The following is a 21,230-nucleotide window of genomic DNA, read 5'->3' on the forward strand; positions in this document are numbered from 1 at the left end:
ATATACACTACCCTTCATGGTACAAGTATGAGGGAACAAGTAATCAGCAAGGATCTAGAAGAACTGTAGAACACCATCAATAAACTAGATCTAATTTATAGAACGCTTCACCCAACAATAGCAAAATACATGTATTTTTTGGGCACATACAGAATGTTCACTAAGATAGAACACATCCTTAGACATAAAACAAATTTTAACAAATTTTTAAACAATGGAATCGTATACAGTTTGTTCTCCAACCAAATGGTATTAGACTAGAAATCATTAACAGAATAATCTGCAAACACTTCAAAATTAAACAACATACATAATAATCCATGGGTCAGGCAGAGCGCAGTGGCTCACGTCTGCAATCCCAGCACTTTGGGAGGCTGAGGCAGGGGATCACCTGAGGTCAGGAGTTTGAGACCAGCATGACCAACATGGAGAAACCCCATCTCTACTGAAAATACAAAAATTTAGCCAGGTGTGGTGGTGGGCACCTGTAATCCCAGCTACTCTGGAGGCTTAGGCTGAAGAATCACTTAAACCCAGGAGACAGAGGTTGCAGTGAGCCAAGATCACGCCATTGCACTCCAGCCTGGGCAACAAGAGTGAAAGTCCATCTCAAAAAAATAATAACAGGCCGGGGGCGATGGCTCAAGCCTGTAATCCCAGCACTTTGGGAGGCCGAGGTGGGTGGATGACGAGGTCAAGAGATCGAAACCATCCTGGTCAACATGGTGAAACCCCAGCTCTACTAAAAATACAAAACATTAGCTGGGCATGGTGGCGCATGCCTGTAATCCCAGCTACTCAGGAGGGTGAGGCAGGAGAATCGCTTGAACCCAGGAGGCGGAGGTTGTGGTGAGCCGAGATCGTGCCATTGCACTCCAGCCTGGGTAACAAGAGCAAAACTTCGTCTGAAAAAAAAAATCATCATCATCATCATCATCATCATCATCATCATCATCATCATCATCATCCATGGGTCAAACAATTCTCAAGAGAAATTAGAAAATATTTTGAACATAAACGAAATGTACCAAAATTTGTGGGTGTAATTAAAGCACTGCTTAAGCCGGGTGCGGTGGCTCAAGCCTGTAATCCCAGCACTTTGGGAGGCCGAGGTGGGCGGATCACAAGGTCAAGAGATCGAGACCAACCTGGTCAACATGGTGAAACCCCGTCTCTACTAAAAATACAAAATATTAGCTGGGCATGGTGGTGCATGCCTGTAATCCCAGCTACTCAGGAGGCTGAGGCGGGAGAATTGCCTGAACCCAGGAGGCGGAGGTTGCGGTGAGCCAAGATCGCACCATTGCACTCCAGCCTGGGTAACAAGAGCAAAACTCCATCTCAAGAAAAAAAAAAAAAAAACACTGCTTAGAGGAAAATTTATAGCATCAAATGATTATATATTACACAAAAAGACAGGTCTAAATCGGCAATCTAAGTTTCCATCTTAAGAAACTAGAAGAGTAAAGTATAAGCAAAACAAGCCAAAGGAACAAATGGCAAAACAAAAGCAGAAATCAATGAGCTTGAAAGCAAAAACCAAGGGAAAATTTAGTAAAACTAATAAAAGATTGTTCATTGAAAAGATCAACAAAATTGAAAAACTCTAGCGAAACTGACAAAGAAAAAACCAGAAAAGATATAAATTATCAATACCAGGAATGAATGAAGGGACATCACTGCAGACCCCACAGACTTCAGAAGGTTAGTAAGAGAACACGAGGAAAACGTGACACACAAAAATGAGACAACTTAGATGAAATAAAGCAATGTCTGAGTTACACAAACCAGGAAAATCTCCCTAGAAACAAGGTAACCTGAATACTTCTGTATCTGTTAAACAAATTGAATTTGTAAAACCTTTTTTTTTTTTTTTTTGAGATGGAGTTTTGCTCTTGTTGCCTACACTGGACTATAATGGCACAAACTTGGCTCACTGCAACCTCGGCCTCCCGGGTTCAAGAGATTCTCCTGCCTCAGCTTCCTAAGTAGCTGGGATTACAGGCACACGCCACTACACTGAATTAATTTTTTGTATTTTTGGTAGAAAATATAGCCATATTAGCCAGGGTGGTCTCAAACTCCTGACCTCAGGAGATGCCTGCCTCAGCCTTCCAAAATGCTGAGATGACAGGTGTGAACCACCCCGCCTGGCGTAAAATCTTTTGAGAAAGAAATCTCCAGGCTCACATGGATTCAAAAACATTTAAAGAAGAAATAACACTGACTCTACACAATCACTTACAGAAAATGGAAAGGAGGGAACACATGCCAATACTTTGTATAAGGCCAGCTTTCCCGACAGAAAGTCAAATAAGATAGTATAATACAAAGAAAGAAAATCACAAACTAACATCCCTGATGAGCATCAACAGAAAAATCTTCAACATGTCAGCAAGTTAAATTTAGCAATATATAAACAGAATAGAGCCAGGTGCGGTGGCTCACGCCTGTAATCCCAAGACACTGGGAGGCCAAGGTAGTGGATCACTTGAGGTCAGGGACTCAAGACAGCCCTGGCCAACATGGTGAAACCCCATCACTACTGAAAAAAAAAATACAGAACTTAGCCAGGTGTGGTGGCACGCGCCTATAATCCCAGCTACTCAAGAGGCTGAGGCAGGAGAATTGCTTGAACCCAGGAGATATAGATGCAGAGAGCTGAGATTGCACCAAAGCACTCCAACCTGTGTCAAAGATTCTGTCTCAAAAAAAAAGAAAAGAAAAACAATGAAGCAGATAGTAAATTATGGCCAAGTGATGCCTATCCCAGTGACACAAGGCTTGATCAGTATTTAAAAATCAGGCAGGGTTCACTGTCCCACGCCTGTAATCCCAGCAATTTGGGAGGCCAAGGCAGGCAAATCACTTGAGCTCAGGAGTTCAAGACCAGTCTGGGCAACACAGTGAAACCCCATCTCTAGAAAAGAAAAAAATTTTTTAAGAAAAAAGTAAAAATCATCAACGTAACACACCATACTAACACACTAAAGAAGAAAAACTGCATGACCATTTCATTCGAGAAGACTAGAAGCATTTAAAAATTTTAACATCCTTTCAGGACTTTTAAAAAATCTTCTAAAAGGAGGAATTAAAGAAATTGCCTTAGGCCAGGCGCGGTGTCTCACACCTGTAATCTCAGCACTCTGGGAGGCCGAGGCAGGCAGATCACAAGGTCAGGAGTTCAAGACCAGCATGACAACATGGTGAAACCCTGTCTCTACAAAAAATACAAAGATTAGCCATGCATAGTGGTACCTGCCTGTAATCCCAGCTACTCGGGGGCTGAGGCAAGAGAATCCTTTGATCCCAGGAGACAGAAGTTGCAGTCAGCGGAGATCACGCCACTGCACTCCAGCCTGGGTGACAGAGCAAGACTCCATTTAAAAAAAAAAAAAAAAAAAAAGAAATTGCCTTAATCTGATAATAAGGCATCTACATAAATAACCGCAGTTAACATCACTGTTGATGGTGAAAGACTGAATTGCTTTCCCTACAGTCAGGAATAAGGCAGGGCGCCCACTGTCACCTTTCCTATTCAGCTTGACACTGGAGGTCCTGGCCAGGGCAGTCAGGCTGGGAAAAAGACTTAAAAGGCAAGCAGGCTGGAAAGGAAGAAATGAAACTGCCCCTCTATACAAATACTGTAACTGTCCATGAAGAAAACCTACGGAAACAGCAATGAAGCTCACAGTGAGTGGGTTCAGCACAACTGCAGGACATAAAAACAACAAACGAAATCGGCGGTATTTCTATACGCTGGTCATGAACAACGGGAAACCAAATCCTATAAAATACCAAACACACTCTATGTTCAGTACCTGGGCAGGCCCACAGGCGATTCCCACTATGTGTTTGGTGTCTAGTCCTGGCAGTGCTGCAGGTTCCGGCTTGGTCACACGCAGGGTGTCAAAGTGCTGGCACTGGTCGTTGCTCCCCCAGCTGTGGACCTCGCTGTCCTCAGTCAGGGCCAGGCAGTGGGTGGAGCCTGCAGCCACATCAATCACTTTCTTCCCTACAAGGAAAGAGGGACGCATTTGCAGCTTCCAGCCTTTGCCTTCCGTTGCAAGAAAGTTATTTCAGGTAGGCCATTCAGGTCAGAAAGCTTTTAGTATTACATTCTTGAGGATAATCTGTTACTGTAATATTAAGCACAATTCATTTGCTTTTGGTATGCTGTTAAAACTCCTGTATTCTGTCAGCTACAATTTGAGAGGACCAACAGCCTACAAATACTATAAAGTTAGGGTACGAAAAGGATCTGTTCTTTTTCTCTCCTCCTTATTCATATTTCCCTCCAGAAAGAAACAAGGTGTTTTTAATTAACTCTTAGATCATATTCTCCCACCCCAGATATAACAATGCACAGTACATTTTTCACAGAGGAAGGTTTCCTAGGAAGAAAACCATTGTTCACTCAGAGTTACATGATGTAAATATTGAAAACGTTTTTCTATTTAAACACTTAGCAAAATAATGTATTTTTCCTTGCTGGTAAATCTAACATGAGCAACAGAAAGGGTATTTCTCAGAAATGTCCAAATACAAAATAATCCAGCTGAAAAACTATACTACAGTAAGGGAAACAATTCTATCCTAGGAACCTACCATAAATTAACATCAGCAACAAAAAAGACTTCTATCAACATGAATTTAAATACTCTCAAAGTAAACAATTTCTGTATCTAACAACTGTAACTGCTTTCTTTTACTAATGGAGGGGAATATAAACAAGAAGGCAAATGAAATTCAATAACCATTCAATGACACACAGTAAAAATAAACTTATTATTCTGCAACTTACTTCAGAAGCTTAGAAAATAATAGGGCCAAGCTGGGCGTAGTTGCTCATGCCTGTAATCCCAGCACTTTGGGAGGCTGAGGCAGGTGGATCACGAGGTCAAGAGATCAAGACCACCCTAGCTAATATGGTGAAACCCCGTCTCTATTAAAAGTACAAAAATTAGCTGGGTGTAGAGGTGTACACCTGTAGTCCCAGCTACATGGGAGGCTGAGGCAGGAAAATCCCTTGAACTCAGGAGGCGGAGATTGCGGTGAGCCGAGATCATGCCAATGCACTCCAGCCTGGTGACAGAGTGAGACTCCATCCCCCTCAAAAAAAAAAAAAAGAAAATAAGAAAATAATAGGTCCAGGCGCAGTGGCTCACGTTTGTAATCCTAACACTTTGGGAGGCTGAGGTAGGCCAATCACAAGGTCAGGAATTGAGATCATCCTGGCCAACATGGTGAAAACCCATCTCTACTAAAATCCGAAAAAATCAGCTGGGCATGATGGTGCATGCCTGTAGTCCCAGCTACTTGGGAGGCTAAGGCAGAAGAAACGCTTGAACTCAGGAGACGCAGGTGGCAGTGAGCTGAGATCGTGCCACTGCACTCCAGCCTGGTGGCAGAGTGAGACTCGATCTCAAAAAAAGAAAAGGAAATAATAAATACTGTATGAGCACACAAAACTCATAGTCACCAAGATATTAAAATGCTTTAAAATAAAACTAATGGGGAAAGGAACTGTTAAGTCTCACTTAAAAATCCCACTTCCAAACCCACTTGGTAAAGAAGCTAACCCACAAATAATGTATATAGTACCACGACCCAACAAACTCCAGCCCCACACAGAATGTGGCCCAAGGCCTGCTTTGTGAAGACACCTGTGTTGGACTGGAACACAGCAGGCCCACCTGCTTAAAACACAAACTGCCCACCCTTGAGAGGAGAACCCTTGAGTCCATCTGATGTGCCTCTCACTGCCTTCTCCCTTCTCCCCTCCTTTCTTGCCAACTTGCCTGCCCCTCCCCAGCTCTCAAGTAGGATGAAGACTATCTCCCAAAGCCCAGGCCGAGTGGTATGGAAAAATGCAGTTCCACCTTAGAAAATCCCTCCATCAATGAAGACTATCTCCCAAAGCCCAGGCCGAGTGGTATGGAAAAATCCAGTTCCACCTTAGAAAATCCCTCCATCAATGAAGACTATCTCCCAAAGCCCAGGCCGAGTGGTATGGAAAAATCCAGTTCCACCTTAGAAAATCCCTCCATCAATGAAGGCTATCTCCCAAAGCCCAGGCCGAGTGGTATGGAAAAATCCAGTTCCACCTTAGAAAATCCCTCCATCATCATAGTTTTGATATTCCCCCCACTCAGCTTCCTACAGCATCAAAGAATACCCTAGGAACCATAAAAGAATTTCAGGGTGTTCTTGTAGAGGCTCCCATCCTCTCCGCCCACACCGGCAGCTCACAGTGAAGGCTCCAGCACTCATACCTACATATCTTGGCTTCCATCTGTTCCCTCCAACTACAGTGCATGCTGGACACCTTTGCAACTGAGCACGCAGGAGTTCACACGAGAGTGCCCCAGGTGGACCCAATCCCACTTCCCAGTGTGGCCCCACAGCACAGCACACGCTCGCGGTCTCGGCGTGTCTACAGTCCAAGTATAGGCGACCTCACCACACAGAGAGAACGCTTACAGAGGCCAGCCTGCTGAGTGATGAATGGGTGCCTGCCACAGAAAGTGGCAATGTTTGTAAAACTGAATGGGCTTCAAATTAAGTTTGGTAAGAATAATGCAAAGTCACCTTTTAGTAGACACTCCCACTTTCCAATTAGGATCAATACCTATACCAAGATGGCAGTAAAAGTTTCCAGTGACAGTCTACCCATGAAATGTCAGGTGAAGAACATAAAACCTGTAAACTTTAAAAGATTACTAAAGAAACTGTCTCGAAGGGTTTTAGAAGTTTCTGTCTGCACTCACCTTGCAAGCCTTCTAAGAGTTTTGGATAACGAACATGTTCCTCTGTTCCATGTCCAAGTCTCTGGTTGTCACCTTTCCCCCATGAATACACTTGGCCATCTTTAGTCAAAGCAATGGAAAACTGACTTCCACAGCGGACTTTGACCACGTCCAAGTCTTGAAGCTTTTCAATCAGCTTTGGCGTTTTGCAGCCATCACTGCCACCTCTGCCCAATTTCCCATAGTCACCATCTCCCCAAGACCACACTTGCCCTAAAAAATACAAATGCATTTAAATAAAAACAACAGTGCATTTTAATAAAAAATTTTAAATGACTGAAAATAACATAACGAAAACACGCACACCAGTGTACATAGTTAACACCACAAGGGTGGCTTCTGAGCAGATGAACCTAGTTGACACTTGAGGTTGATACAGAAGCAGTAAAGAAAGGGAAAGCTAAGTTTTCTTTCTGTTTTCATTCCATGAAAAAGAAAGTCCTGACTCTGACGAGCCTGGGCTCCACGTCAAGTGCTTCACAGAACCAAAGGCCCGCTACCTCCGTAACACACAGTAACTGGGGCCCAGCACACTATGGACGCCATGGACCACCCTGCCGTTTGCCTGCCTGCTTCTGCTGCCGCCATGCTGACCACTGGTCAGCGGTACCACTTTATGTGCTCCCAACTGCATATATCAGTCTAAGTATGTAAGTTGACCAAATATTACACAAAGGGATAAAATGCAATTGAAAAGTAAGTATTTTTATTTTTACAGTGAAAACTAAGCTGAAACCTTTGCCAGAACTTAATGAGAGCAAATTGCTAAAAAAACAAAATTGTTAGGCTGGGCGCAGTGCCTTGTGCCTGTAATCCCAGCACTGTGGGAGGCCGAGGCAGGTGGATCACTTGAGCCCAGGAGTTCGAGATCAGCCTGGGCAACATGGTGAAATCCTGTCTCTACCAAAAACACGGAAATTAGCCAGGCACAGTGGTGAACATTTATAATCCAGCTGAGGCACGAAAATTGCCTGAACCCAGGAGGTGGAGGTGGTGGTGAGCCGAGATTACACCACTGTACTCCAACCTGGGTTACAGAGCGAGACTCTTTAAAAAAAAAAAAAAAAAAAATTTACTTACCAGGTAAAACTTACTTACTTAACAGGCAAACTTACTTAACAGGTAAAAATTACTTAACAGGTAAAAACTATAAAAGATCAGGAAAAAGAAACCAGAAAAGCTCTCAGATTGTTCCACAAGTTCCCACATTCTATTTTCAATAAGCCAAAGACAGGCAAATATTTTCTTCAGCGATCAAATGGTAAGTATTGTTAGCCTCTGTGGGCTTTCTGTCTCAACTACCCAGCTGTGCCACTGTCACAGGAAAGCAGCCACAGGTAAGACATAAATGAGTGGGCATGCCTGCATGCCAATACAACTCCATCTGCAAAAACAGGCCAACCGTGACCCAAACTGGAAACTGTAGATGACACACTATTAGTGGTCAATGAAAGCAGCACAGAAAACCTCAATACAGAGATCAGGGCGTTTACTTTCATACGCTGTGGTCAAAATGATGCTGTTCACACACAGCCTGCCTGGTGACTTCCCACTGTCCCCCGAGGCCAGACTGCAGGCTAAGATGCTTCTACTCTACCAGTCACCTCAGAAAATAACAGCATAAGCAGGGACACTTCCCTACAAGATTTGCACCAAAGAAACACCAGTGTGAAGAAGACAACGTCTGCAGCCCTATTCAAGGCATTTTACTCAACATATCATCACAAAGTTTTACTGAAGTAGCAACTCTCGGTCGTAAAAAATAAAATGCCCACACGGGAATCGTGGCGGCTGCTAACCAGCCAAACTTAAGCCCAGTAACCACCTGGGCCTCTTCACCAATGCCACTGAGCCCCACACCCACAGGACGACAGGGCGGGTAGCCTCATGAGGCCCCCTCTACTCCTAAGCTCACTTCCTCCAGGGCAGCTGCCACGCGTGTCCTCAAGGGCCTGTCCAGGGTGGCAAGAGCTCTACATACCGTTCTCGGTGACAGCCAGGGTTTGAGCATCCCCACTCCCGCATGCCACATCGATGACCTTCAGTCCTTTAAGCCCAGCCACCAGCATTGGAATGGCCTCATCCTCACTGGAGCCTTCAAACAGATATGACTGCTGTTACAAAGTCCTTTAAGAAGCCACCTCTGCTGCGTGCTCCCCCTCGCGCAGAGCAGACCTACCGTGGCCAAGCCGGCCGTAGTTCCCACGGCCCCATGTGTACAGCTCCCCCTCAGCAGTGATGGCCGCGCTGTACGTGCTCCCGCAAGCAATGTGCACCACGTGCTTCCCAGCCTGCTTTCCAGAGAAGGCAGAGATCGCCTTAGGCTCCTCCAGAGGCCTTGGGGAGGAAGGAAACAAACATGAATGCCCTTCTTCTTGGTGTTATTTCATATTATTGTTAAAAAGGATATCCACTCTCCAAAATACACCATCACAGCATCAGGCCAGTTTCACCTTTCAGGTACCTTATAAAAGAATAAAGAGAGAATTCGAACACCTAACACCTCCATGACTCTTTGTTAAGTTGGAACCAAACGCCACACACGGTATCCGGCAGAAATATAAAAACAATGTCTCTTAAAGACTTGTACAACGGGCCAGGCACAGTGGCTCGTGATGCTGTTCACACACAGCTTGCCTGGTGATCTGTGTGTAATCTCAGCACGTTGGCAGGCAGACGGAGGTGGAGTACCTAAGGTCAGGAGTTTGAGACCAGCCTGGCTAACATGGTGAAACCCTGTTTCTACCAAAAATACAAAAAGTTAGCTGGGTATGGTGGCACGCACATGTAATCCCAGGTACTCAGGAGGCCGAGGCAGGAGAATGACTCGAACCCGGGAGGCAGAGGTTGCAGTGAGCTGAGATCGTGCCATTGCACTCCAACTTGTGCAACGACAGCGAAACTCTCATCCCCCCGCAAAACAAAAACAAAAACAAAAAACAAAAAAAACACCTAGTACAATGAAGTCCGTAGCAGCTTTATGCACAATGGCCCAAAACCATGGTCCATCTGCAACAGAAGGAATGAACTACCGACACACCCAACATGTCTGGATCTGAAGACATCATGCTAAGTGAAAGAAGCCCGAAACAAAACACCATCTACTGTATGGCTTCGTTTATATTAAATTCTGGAAAAGACAAAAGAACAGCAGCAGAGGTTGTCAGCAACTGGAGGCAGGAAGCGGGGATCGACTCAAGGGCACCAAGAGGGCCCTGGAAGCAACAGGGCGCCCCGTGCCTTGACGGTGACAACTACCAAACTGCATGTACTTGCCAAAACCCATGCAACTGTACATCTGAAGCTCATTCACCTGGTGGCATGTAAACCTCATACAGCTGACATTTATATTTATTTGTTAAATGAATGTGGAGGGAATGAAGCCAGCATTTTGCAATCTATATTTTACAAATGAAAAATGTGAGGCAGTGGTGATTCGGCAGGAAAGTCTTACTAGCTGAAGAAATTGCAAAGTTAGCCGGGTGCGGTGGCTCAAGCCTGTAACCCCAGCATTTTGGGAGGCCAAGGCGGGCGGATCACGAGGTCAAGAAATCGAGACCATCCTGGTCAACATGGTGAAACCCCGTCTCTACTAAAAATAAAAAAAAAATTAGCTGGGCATGGTGGCGCGTGCCTGTAATCCCAGCTACTCAGGAGGCTGAGGCAGGAGAATTGCCTGAACCCAGGAGGCAGAGGTTGCGGTGAGCTGAGATCGCGCCATTGCACTCCAGCCTGGGTAACAAGAGCGGAAACTCCGTCTCAAAAAAAAAAAAAAAAAAGAAATTGCAAAGTTAGCAAAACATCTTACTCTTATGATCCAGAATATGTTCCTATGATGGATGACATTTTCTTGAGAACCTGTAGAAGCCAGGTTTTTCCAAAGACATGGTTTACTCACTTTGTGACCAACTAGTTGGCAAAATATACACACACAGGGACACAGGCACAGAGACACGGGCACACAGGGACGGGGCACACACAGGGACACGGGCATGGGCACACACAGGGACAGGGGCACACACAGGGACAGGGGCACACACAGGGACAGGGGCACACACAGGGACACGGGCACACACAGGGACAGGGGCACACAGGGACACGGGCACACACATGGACACGGGCACACACAGGGACAGGGACACAGGCAAACACAGGGACATGGGCACACACAGGGGCGGGGCACACACAGGGACACGGGCACACACAGGGACAGGGACACGGGCACACACAGGGACAGGGACATACACAGGGACACGGACATACACAGGGACACGGGCACACACAGGGACACGGGCACACACAGGGACAGGGACACGGGCACACACAGGGACAGGGACACGGGCACACACAGGGACACGGGCACACACAGGGACAGGGACACGGGTACACACAGGGACAGGGACACACACGGGGCAGGGACACAGGCACACAGGGACAGGGACACGGGCACACACAGGGACACGGGCACACACAGGGACGGGCACACAGGGACAAGGGCATACACAGGGACTGGGGCACACACAGGGACACGGGCACACACAGGGACAGGGACACGGGCACACACAGGGACAGGGGCACACACAGGGACACGGGCACACAGAGACAGGGGCACACACAGGGACACGGGCACACACAGGGACAGGGCACACACAGGGACAGGGGCATACACAGGGACACGGGCACACACAGACAGGGGCACACAGGGACAGGGACACGGGCACACACAGGGACATGGGCACACACGGACAGGGGCACACAGGGACAGCGACACGGGCACACACAGGGACAGGGGCACACAGGGACAGGGGCACACAGGGACAAGGGCACACAGGGACAGGGGCACACAGGGACAAGGGCACACAGGGACAGGGGCACACACAGGGACAGGGGCACACAGGGACATGGGCACACACGGACAGGGGCACACACAGGGACAGGGGCACACACAGGGACAGGGACACAGGCACACACAGGGACAGGGGCACACACAGGGACAGGGACACACAAAGGGACAGGGGCACACACAAGGATGCCCAATGACTCTACTCCAGTACAGCCTCTCAGTTTCAACTCCCCCTAAAGGTTATCTCCAGCTTCTGCATCTGCACTGATCTTTCTTCCTACACTCAAGTCCTAGAATAAGAGGTAAGTTACTGATACTAGCACTTACTCTCCACTGAGAATTGTTTTACTATTAAACATTTTATCCAAAGTTAGTTATAAATTCCATAAAGGAAGTAAACAGACTTACCACCCTGTCCTATACCTTGATGCCTTTCAAGTCCCGTGTGGCCGTGTCAATCCCAGCCCTTAAGATCTAGTCAGAGAGTAGGAGCTATCAATTACATGGAGATGAACGTTTTTCACTAGTTTTACAACGCTATGGGAGTGGGGCCGTTCTGAGCTTGGCATATATGTACCACACAACATGCATCACTCTGCTTTTCTCCCGGTTTGGGATCTTCCCAGTGGATGCTGCTGGCAGTGATGCCCTCAACTATACCCCGTGGTGTGCACGGGTCGTGCCCTGCAGGCTCCTCTCAAGGGACCCAAGCGCATTCACGACTCTGCTCATTTCAAGCTCTGCACTGCCCGCTCCCTGCTCAGAGCCCCCGCCCACACAGAATAGACTCGCTGGGTTGGTGTGTACATACATCCTTCCTTTGAACCTAACACAAAGTTCCACGCACAAGAGCAAAGTACAAGACAGTTCCCATCACTCCATGGAGGCTGTAAGACCTCCCAATTTTTACCACCTGGCATTTATAACAACTTTCTGTTTTATTTCTGCTCTTCCACAATAAAAGGTTTCACCAAATAGGATAATATTAGGAAGAAACTGCTCATTTTTTTTCCTGTAAAAATAATATTATGGTTCAAGGAAAGAGCGACAACTATGATTCAAGGAAAGAGTGAAATGTTTGTGAATGAAGGAACAGTAGTGTAGCATCTGTTTTCGCACACTCCACAGAGGGATGCAGTTTGAGTAAATAAAAAGCTGGCCAAGGCTGCAGAGGGTGGAGAAGAGCAGAAGGGCCCACCCCTGTTGCTCTCCACGCACAGGTAAAGCTCCCAAGCCACCGCCAAAGAGGGGGCGTATCCTAGTGTCCTGCTCCACCCCGGCACTACGTGTCAGGGCAGCTGTAAAACACCTGCACACACTTCTGTGTTCCACCATGTTTAGGATACGGCAACATAAAAAGAGAGTGTGTTCTCTACAGGAATGAAGCACACATACACAGTGTCCCCGTGGCCCAGCCGTCCGCCGTCCCCACAGCCCCAGGAATACACCTCTCCAGTGGCAGCCAAGGCTAGGTAGTGGTGGCCATCAGAATGGGCAGCAATCTTTACAATGTTTCTGGAGGCAAGGCCCTGGACCAGCTGCGGGGCCTAAAACAGGAAGAAAGGTAGACATGAGTCCAAAGATAATGAAGACCGCACAGCTCTCCTTTATCATGTATCCCTGAGCAAAGCCTGCCCTAACTGGAAGTGACGCTCAAGCCTCTGGCGGCCACAGGGCCAGCTCTCCAGCACTTCCCACCCAGCACCAAGAGAACAGTGGGAAGGCTCCAGTGCGGACCCAGGGGCAGTGCTAGCTAGCCCTGGGTGACAGAAGCCTGCGGCAACAGAGAGGAATGCCTTTCTGCTTTAACAAAAACATGTCACGTCCCAATTTGCCACTATCCTCATGAGGCCCAACTCCCTCATCTGTCACCTGCCTGGCCCCAAAGACAAATGAGTTTACACAAAGAAAATCAGTTCACAAATGGGAACCTCAGGATTAGCAATGAGTTTCACTGTAATGACTTCCTAATCTTTACAACCCAAAATCTTGACAATAATATTACAACTGAGATCATTAAACATAATATACAATAAACAGCAGCTTATCAGTCTTCAGAAATCAAATGACTTAAAGAAAGACCGGACCCTGTGCATTTGTAGTACACAGCTCGCCCCCCCAGGGAACACTGCGGGTACAGTGTCCAGAACACGCACCAGTGTGTCACTGTTGTAGGCCTGTGTGTACACGCGGCCGCTGCGTGACAGGATCAGGAAGCGCTTCTCTGCACAGGCAATCTGTGTGACTCCCAGATTGGCCAGGCCTTCGCACTGGATCGGACCAATCACATTGGCATAGTATTTCCATCCTATTAACCCCCAACCTATGACCTCTTGCAATGATCCCTGTAAGATAAAAAAGTAAACATTCTCTTTTACAACAGCAAAAAAAAAAAAAAAAAAAAAAAAAAAAAATGGCTGGGAGTAACACTGAGATATTATAAGCTAAAAACAAAGCAAATAAAGAGAAAATACGCTGATTCGAAACATCAAAATAGCTCATACCATGCCATATTACCTCATTTAACCAGTATGATGAAGCAACGGGGCAGCTTGCTTTTCCATTTCCACTGCACTTCATTTTAACAGAGCCCATTAGAAAGCAGTATAAGTGGCCCTTAAATACTAATGTATTTTAAAATGCTCAAATTATTTTGTGCCTTAGCAGGCAAAATCCCAAAACCCCACGCACAAGGCTGGGAGGCCAGCATCCCTACTGGTGGTGAGAGAAATCAAGTTGTATAGGAGTAGTCTGGTGACAAGCAGCCCACACTAGACACATCCCCACCTGTGCACGTGCAGACACACACGTGCGCACACGTACAAGGTCAGGCCCTGCAGCACTATTGTACAGCAATACTGTGGCAATAAGCCAAGTGTCCACCAATAAGAGACTCACTACATAAAAGACACATCCACACACTGAATACTACACTGCTTTGTACAAACAAAGAGCAATGCTCTCATAAAGTACTCCAGTAAACATGGTTAGTGAAAAAAACAAGCAAGGCAAGTCATGCAACATGCTACCACTAGCATACTCATTCCAGAGAGTAAGGAGGCTACAGATGAGACTACAAAGTGAGAGGGAGCAGGTGGGAAACTGGGTACATGTGATGGGCAGCGGAAGCAATAGTGTGTCTCTGCCTAGTTTTGATTTTTGAACCATGTGGCTGTATTACTTTTTTTTTTCATGACTATTAAACGAAATACTCTTCATATTAGCAGTAAAATGTTAAGAGAAATCTGGACTGAAAATGCGGATGACTGTCATACCCTGGCAAAGTTCACTACTATTCCCAGCTGTAGTTTTCTCACCGACATAATGAGCTACAACAGCATGCTGAGGTCCTCAATGAGCATGCACCTCACTGCTGCTGCACACAGGCAAATGACGACTCTGACCGTTACTGTTACAGAACAGACACGATACATCATTATACTGCCACTGCTATAAGCAGCATTACACACTAAAACAGCCCGTGTTCAGACTAGAAGGAAGGCTGTGGAAGCCCCTGTGGAGGGCAGGAGGGCCTGGGGCTATGTGGATAAAGGGGAGCTCTCTCCGGCTGAGCCAGCTGAACCTGGAAACCTGCGCCCCCAGGGTGGGTCCCCAGGCCTGTGCACCTCCTTCCGCCTGCTCATCACTCACTCTCAACATTGGTAACACCTTCAATGTCCGCATATATTTGCATATATTAAGGTAATATAATTAGCCTTTAACCACTCAAAAATTTTGTTATTTACTCATTTTGGTCATCAAATGACAATGTTGATGACAGAGTTAAACAATACATCTATATATTTATGCAGCATGTAAGCTGTATAAATGTTTAAATTTGCTGACAAGGAAGTCAGTACTCACTGACCTGAGTCTTCTCCACAAACGAGTGACCTCCCACACTTGTCTCATCTGATTCGCTGATGTTACCACCAAATGCGTTTGCAACGTTTAAAAAACACAAGCCAGCTCCCTGACCAATACCAGAAAAAGCGAGTCTCCACACGGGCCCAGGATGAGAACCTGGCAGCGGTCCTAGCTGCGAAACACGCAGAACTCTGTTCTTGCACACACCTTATGGGACGCCGGAGAGCTACAGAGCGGAGGCATGCAGGGTGCGGCCAGGCGGTCCAAATGGGCCAGGACGACCACCGCTGTCTGCCGCAGATCAATGGCAAGCTCGTTGTCTTGTGGAAGGGTGAGGTACCTCAGGAAACTCTCATTGGGGCTCAGAGGGCCAGACAAAAGCTAGAAAGGAAAAGTAAACATTCAGAAATGGTGGGGAAATTCAAAGTGACATAGCCTCTAACCACTCTTCATATTTTGTTATTTACTCATTTTGGTCATCAAATGACAATGTTGATGATGCAGTTAAACTATACATCTACGTATTTATGCAGCGTGTAAGCTGTGTCAGTGTATACATTGTGCAGGCGTACACTTATGACACCGCAGGTAAGATGAATCCACACAAATTGCTAACACAGCCAAACCACCCTACAGGCCTAAGACTCCTGGAGAAAGGCAGAACCAGTTCTGTGGGAACGCAGCAGAGCATCTCAAACTGCTCTTGAAATCTAAAACAAAAACCTTTATTTTCATCTAAATGTTGCTCACTCTGGAGAACACCTACTTTCATTTGCCTATTAAATCACAGTTCTAAATCTTCTAAAGGCAGAAGAGCCCTATTACCCTTAGTTTAAAGATCGTCAAATAATAGAAAAATTAAACCAAAGCATGATACTGGAATGACTAAGACGTTCCCGAAAAGACTTGCAAAATCCAACTTGTACTTGACTAGTAAAGACCAGCAGTCCTGGAGGTTTGCGCCCAGGGCCCTGCGCACCTGCTGCTCCCCAGCTCAGCGTCCACATCTGTTAAGGAGGGGTTGGTACTAAACACAGTGACAGCTGAGGTGACTGCCCTGCACAGAGCCCAGCACATAGGAATGGTCAACAAAGCAGGCCACTATTTTCCTTGTTCTTTTCTGGTACGTATTTACAAGTGCGTGTTTCAGGCTTGGTTCCATGCTGACAAGAAAATCAGTACTCACCGCACTGAGTCTCCTCCACAAACAAGTGACCTCCCAAACTTGTCTCATCTGACTCCCTGATGTGACCACCAAACATACACACACCAGAGAACACCCTGCCACGGACACACTGACCTTGCTTTAAAAATAACTAGAATCAGGCCGGGCGCGGTGGCTCACGCCTGTAATCCCAGCACTCCGGGAGGCCGAGGCGGGTGGATCACGAGGTCAAGAGATCGAGACCATCCTGGTCAACATGGTGAAACCCCGTCTCCACTAAAAATACAAAACATTAGCTGGGCACGGTGGCGCATGCCTGTAATCCGAGCTACTCAGGAGGCTGAGGCAGGAGAATTGCCTGAACCCAGGAGGCGGAGGTTGCGGTGAGCCGAGATCGCGCCATTGCACTCCAGCCTGGGTAACAAGAGCGAAACTCCGTCTCAAAGAAAAAAAAAAATAGTAACTAGAATCGAGTGCCACCTAAACACCAAGCTCCACGTGGTACTCACGCGCATGTCTCCCTCAGAATGAGGCGTGTCCTTATTGCAGACGATGCTCTGGAACCTCTGCAGCAAGGGCAGAAGCGGGGCGCTGGTGCCCTGGGCGGAGCGCTCGTTGTCAGTCTCCTGTGCCCCACTGTCCCACAGCTGAAGTAACAACAGGATGGCAGACAGCATTTGGCTAAAGGAGAAAAGGTATTTATTCCTAGTTAAAATTTCATGGTTGATCAAAAATAAAAGCAAACAGCTAAACCGAAGTGAAGAAACACTTGGTATACGAAAGGAAACCCAAGTAAAGCCGTGGTAATTAAATCACTGCATCGACACCAAGATGTCTGCCTTCTGTTGATGGGAAAGAACAGTCAAGAAGCTCAGCACGTTTACACGGAAGTTCTAGGATCTTAAATTCATGGGATAAAAATAATGAAATGAGGAAAACTGAAAAGAAAAAAAAAATTAAAAGAACAGTTCCCAGGCTAGAAAACCGAGCATGAAAAAGGAAGAAAATGTCAAGAGCGCGCGGACGTGGTTCTCTGGCTACGGAGCACCACACACATCTGCCGCAGTCAGAAACGATCCAGTGAAATGCCACACAATGCAACAGGTATCTGGATGCAGAGGGGCTTCCCCAGAGCGTTCCCCGTCTGCAGCAGCCCTCACCTCAATGTGCCTCTCTGCACGGCCAGCTCGAGCAGGATGGCCAGGGCCAAGTGCTGGTCCTGCAGGGGGATACTTCCTGGCCCTTTGGTACCTGGCGTTCCATGAACATCCCTGAAATGAAAGCAGTGGATGTGGGAACAAAGCAACCTGCAGAGAGACAGCAAGCTTACAATAACACCAACATATTCACTACATGCTCCCTCCCAAGGAAGGATATATTTTTAATATTTAGAATCAAGTTTCTGAGACTTGCCACTCAAATTTATTCAGAGATTCTAAAGTGTGCAATTAGCTTACAAAAATATATTTTAAGTATTCATTCGGATACATTACAGTAGATGACATACTCCAAGCCTGTGAAGCATAGAATTATTTATATCGTTATCTAAAACATGAGTAGAAGAATATCTAGATATGGTTTCCAGTTTCGATTACGTGTAACAGTATCAACATTCTCCTGCAGAATCAGAGAAGCAATTTCTAAAACCACCTGAGAATCTGGAAGTAACACATCTACACTAATTTTTATCTCGGATCAAAGATATACTTTCAACTTTTCTATGTTAGTCAATAATAAATTTTTAAAAATTCTATCCCAAGACTTCAGAGAAAGGACCTTAACGGCAGCAACATTATAGCTGAATTTTTAAAATCAACTGCGAGCCTATTTTCAAGGCCTCCAGAATTTTAAAACTCTGTGGTAATGCCTTCACCAGCAGGCCCAGGAAGTGGACTCCCAGCCGGGGACAGAAACGCCAAAGGCATCCTGCCTGCTGGAAGAAGGCACAGTGCTGACCTCTGTCAAGGACAGTGAGGAGTGGGCTCACTTTTTCTCTACATCTGTCCTTACTGTTGAATTTTATATTTTCTTTAAATTTAAAAACCTTAATAAAAATGCACAGCACTTGAGCCAGGCGTGGTGGCTCACACCTGTAATCCTAGGACTTTGGGAGGCTGAGGTGGGTGGATCACCTGAGGTCAGGAGTTCAAGACCAGCCTGACCATCATGGTGAAATTCCACCTTTAAAAAATAAATAAATAAATAAGAAAAAACAAAACAAAACAAAAATGCACAGCACTCCAGACCAGAGTTCATGTTTTTCCTTACACACAAATGTTTCATATTCAAACTTTTTACACTAAAAAGACCAGCCACAGGACTAAACAATTTGATCTTGAGCAGGTGTTTACTCCCACATTATCTGTAAGACTTCAAGCACCACTCTACACTCAAACAGCGGCTCCTCCTCATCACAGACACAAAACCCTCTACGCATTACTGACGGCCAAATCTCTAAGCATCGTCCCCTGTCTGTCTCACTTAGTATCACAGCTTCCTGATTCCAGTCAGAGAATCAGAAATCAGATCACCTGAAAACCTGAGACCAGACCTGGAATCACAGCACTGAGAGCCTGCTGAAAACACAGGTGAGAAACCAACCTCTGACACTTCTGAGCTCTAAAACGAGGACACTAAGAACTAGCTTCAAGCGGGTCGGCCGTCTGCGTCCAGAAGGCAAGAAAAAAGAGAACTCACCCTGTCACGACGGACCTGAGGAACCTGGTTGCTCTCTCCACCACCTCCAGCCACACAGAGGACACGGTGCTCTCGTCAAAGAGCGAGGCCTCAGGAAGCGCTCGCAGGGCGTCCAAGGATTCCTGCAACAGCTCACTGCAGAGGTCCGCATCCTCGCCTGGGCGCACACACGCGTCAGAGGAGCCCACCCACTCTCCTCACTCTCCCACTGGGCTTCCCACCCCTCGGCGAGAGAAGACGCCACTGTCACCTTTCCAATCCCTCACTCAACAGGCCAGAATCTAGCACAGCTGTTCCAGTCAATTCTGTATCTCATGGTTGTCCCATGAGCAATACACTAACTTCTTCTTGTTCCAGAATTAAATCCATCCTGGGGCGGTCCATGGCTGTGGTTTACGTGGGGTGGGGGTGCATGCACTCACTTTTTTTTCTTTAAAGCACAGACATGAAAGCCAAACAGCCTCTGCAGCCTCTCATCTCACAAGCAAGGAAAATGAGGCACAGACAGCACATGGGAGCTCGAAACCCCATCTGCTGATGTGTTAGGGAAGCAGACCCACGCGCCCCTCCACGGACCGTACCTGATCGCCAGGCCCTGCGCAGGAAGGCGAAGGCAAAAGACAGCGCCGCTCGGGATCCCACTCTGGCCAGTCCCTCCACGCCTTTGCCCGCAGGCCGGCAACTGCAGGCGACACACACAGCACACAACCCGTCAGCCCGTGGAGGGTGCAGATGCTACACGAAATCAATACTACTACAGAAGGATGTAAACCAAATTTCATCAATGGTTTTCTTTAAGTGACAGGATCACAAGCTGATTTTTAGTTTCATTGTGTAAAAACTTTCATCAAATGTCTCTTGCAAAACAAAAGTTTTCAGTTTACGAATAAAAGCAATTTACAAGGAATTTTAAATGTCTTGGAAAAATGCTCAGGAAATGACCTCACAAAGTGAGCTTCTAGTGGGAGGAAGCAGAAGATAAGCAGATGAATACATAAACGGAGGGAAAATAAACCCCACGTGGGAGACCAGAAAGGAGAGGAGCTGGGAGAAGAGCAGCAGAGCCCACAGGAGAGCCTGGTGCGCCCCAGATCTGGCGTCCTCCAGCTCGGGGTCTGCTCCTGGCTGTGGGTGAGTCCCTGCACCCTTGACCCATCCCATGAGGAGTCGCCCTCTTCTGAGGGGAATGCTCATCACCCTCCTGTGTCTTTTTAAGCTTTTCACTTTTTGCTTATGTTAAGTTCACAAGTCACAGTTTTGTTCCGAGTGTTGTTAAAGGTTATACAAATGGTGCACCATAAAAATCATCCTGTACAAGAAAGAAAAGGCTAGAATACAAAAACAAATATATAAGCATGCACAGCAAGTAACTGTATTTCATACTTTATACTATATCATGTTTCTAAAATATACATATAGGATTGAGACTATAGACCATCCAAATTTACTAAAATTTGCTTTCATGATCAGGGGAAATGCTATAAAAACATTTAAAATAGAATTCAAGACCAGCCTGGCCAAAATGATGAAACCCTGTCTCCACTAAAAATACAAGAATTGGCTATGCGTAGTGGCTCACACCTGTAATCTCAGCACTCTGGAAGGCCAAGGAGGTCAGGAGTTTGAGAACAGCCTGTCCAATATGGTGAAACCCCATCTCTACTAAGAAATACAAAAATTAGCTGGGCATAGTGGTGCGTGCCTGTAATCCCAACTACTCAGGAAGCTGAGGCAAGACAATCACTTGAACCCAGAAGGAAGAGGCTGCAGTGAGTTGAGATCGTGCCACTGCTCTCCAGCCTGGATGACAGAATGAGACTCCATCTCAAAAAAAAAAAAAAACTACACA

The 21,230-nt window shown here is 46.4% G+C and overlaps 1 protein-coding gene across 1 annotated transcript in view; it reads right to left on the reverse strand.

Annotated features, from left to right (window-relative positions):
* The window catches only part of HERC2 (HECT and RLD domain containing E3 ubiquitin protein ligase 2), a 197,736-nt gene that overhangs the window by 143,842 nt on the left and 32,664 nt on the right, over positions 1-21,230 (reverse strand). Inside the window, exons 6-16 of the mRNA XM_039479850.2 lie at positions 19,963-20,063; positions 19,382-19,538; positions 17,845-17,955; positions 17,194-17,365; positions 15,727-15,900; positions 13,809-13,997; positions 13,048-13,199; positions 8,989-9,146; positions 8,791-8,904; positions 6,771-7,022; positions 3,822-4,015 (exon numbers count right to left, since the gene is read on the reverse strand). Coding sequence (XP_039335784.2) covers positions 3,822-4,015; positions 6,771-7,022; positions 8,791-8,904; positions 8,989-9,146; positions 13,048-13,199; positions 13,809-13,997; positions 15,727-15,900; positions 17,194-17,365; positions 17,845-17,955; positions 19,382-19,538; positions 19,963-20,063 — 1,774 coding nt within the window. The remainder of the gene's footprint in view (positions 1-3,821; positions 4,016-6,770; positions 7,023-8,790; positions 8,905-8,988; positions 9,147-13,047; positions 13,200-13,808; positions 13,998-15,726; positions 15,901-17,193; positions 17,366-17,844; positions 17,956-19,381; positions 19,539-19,962; positions 20,064-21,230) is intronic.

Source organism: Saimiri boliviensis, chromosome 5, assembly GCF_048565385.1.
Source record: "Saimiri boliviensis isolate mSaiBol1 chromosome 5, mSaiBol1.pri, whole genome shotgun sequence".
In the NCBI taxonomy this organism is placed as follows: Eukaryota; Metazoa; Chordata; class Mammalia; order Primates; family Cebidae; genus Saimiri; species Saimiri boliviensis.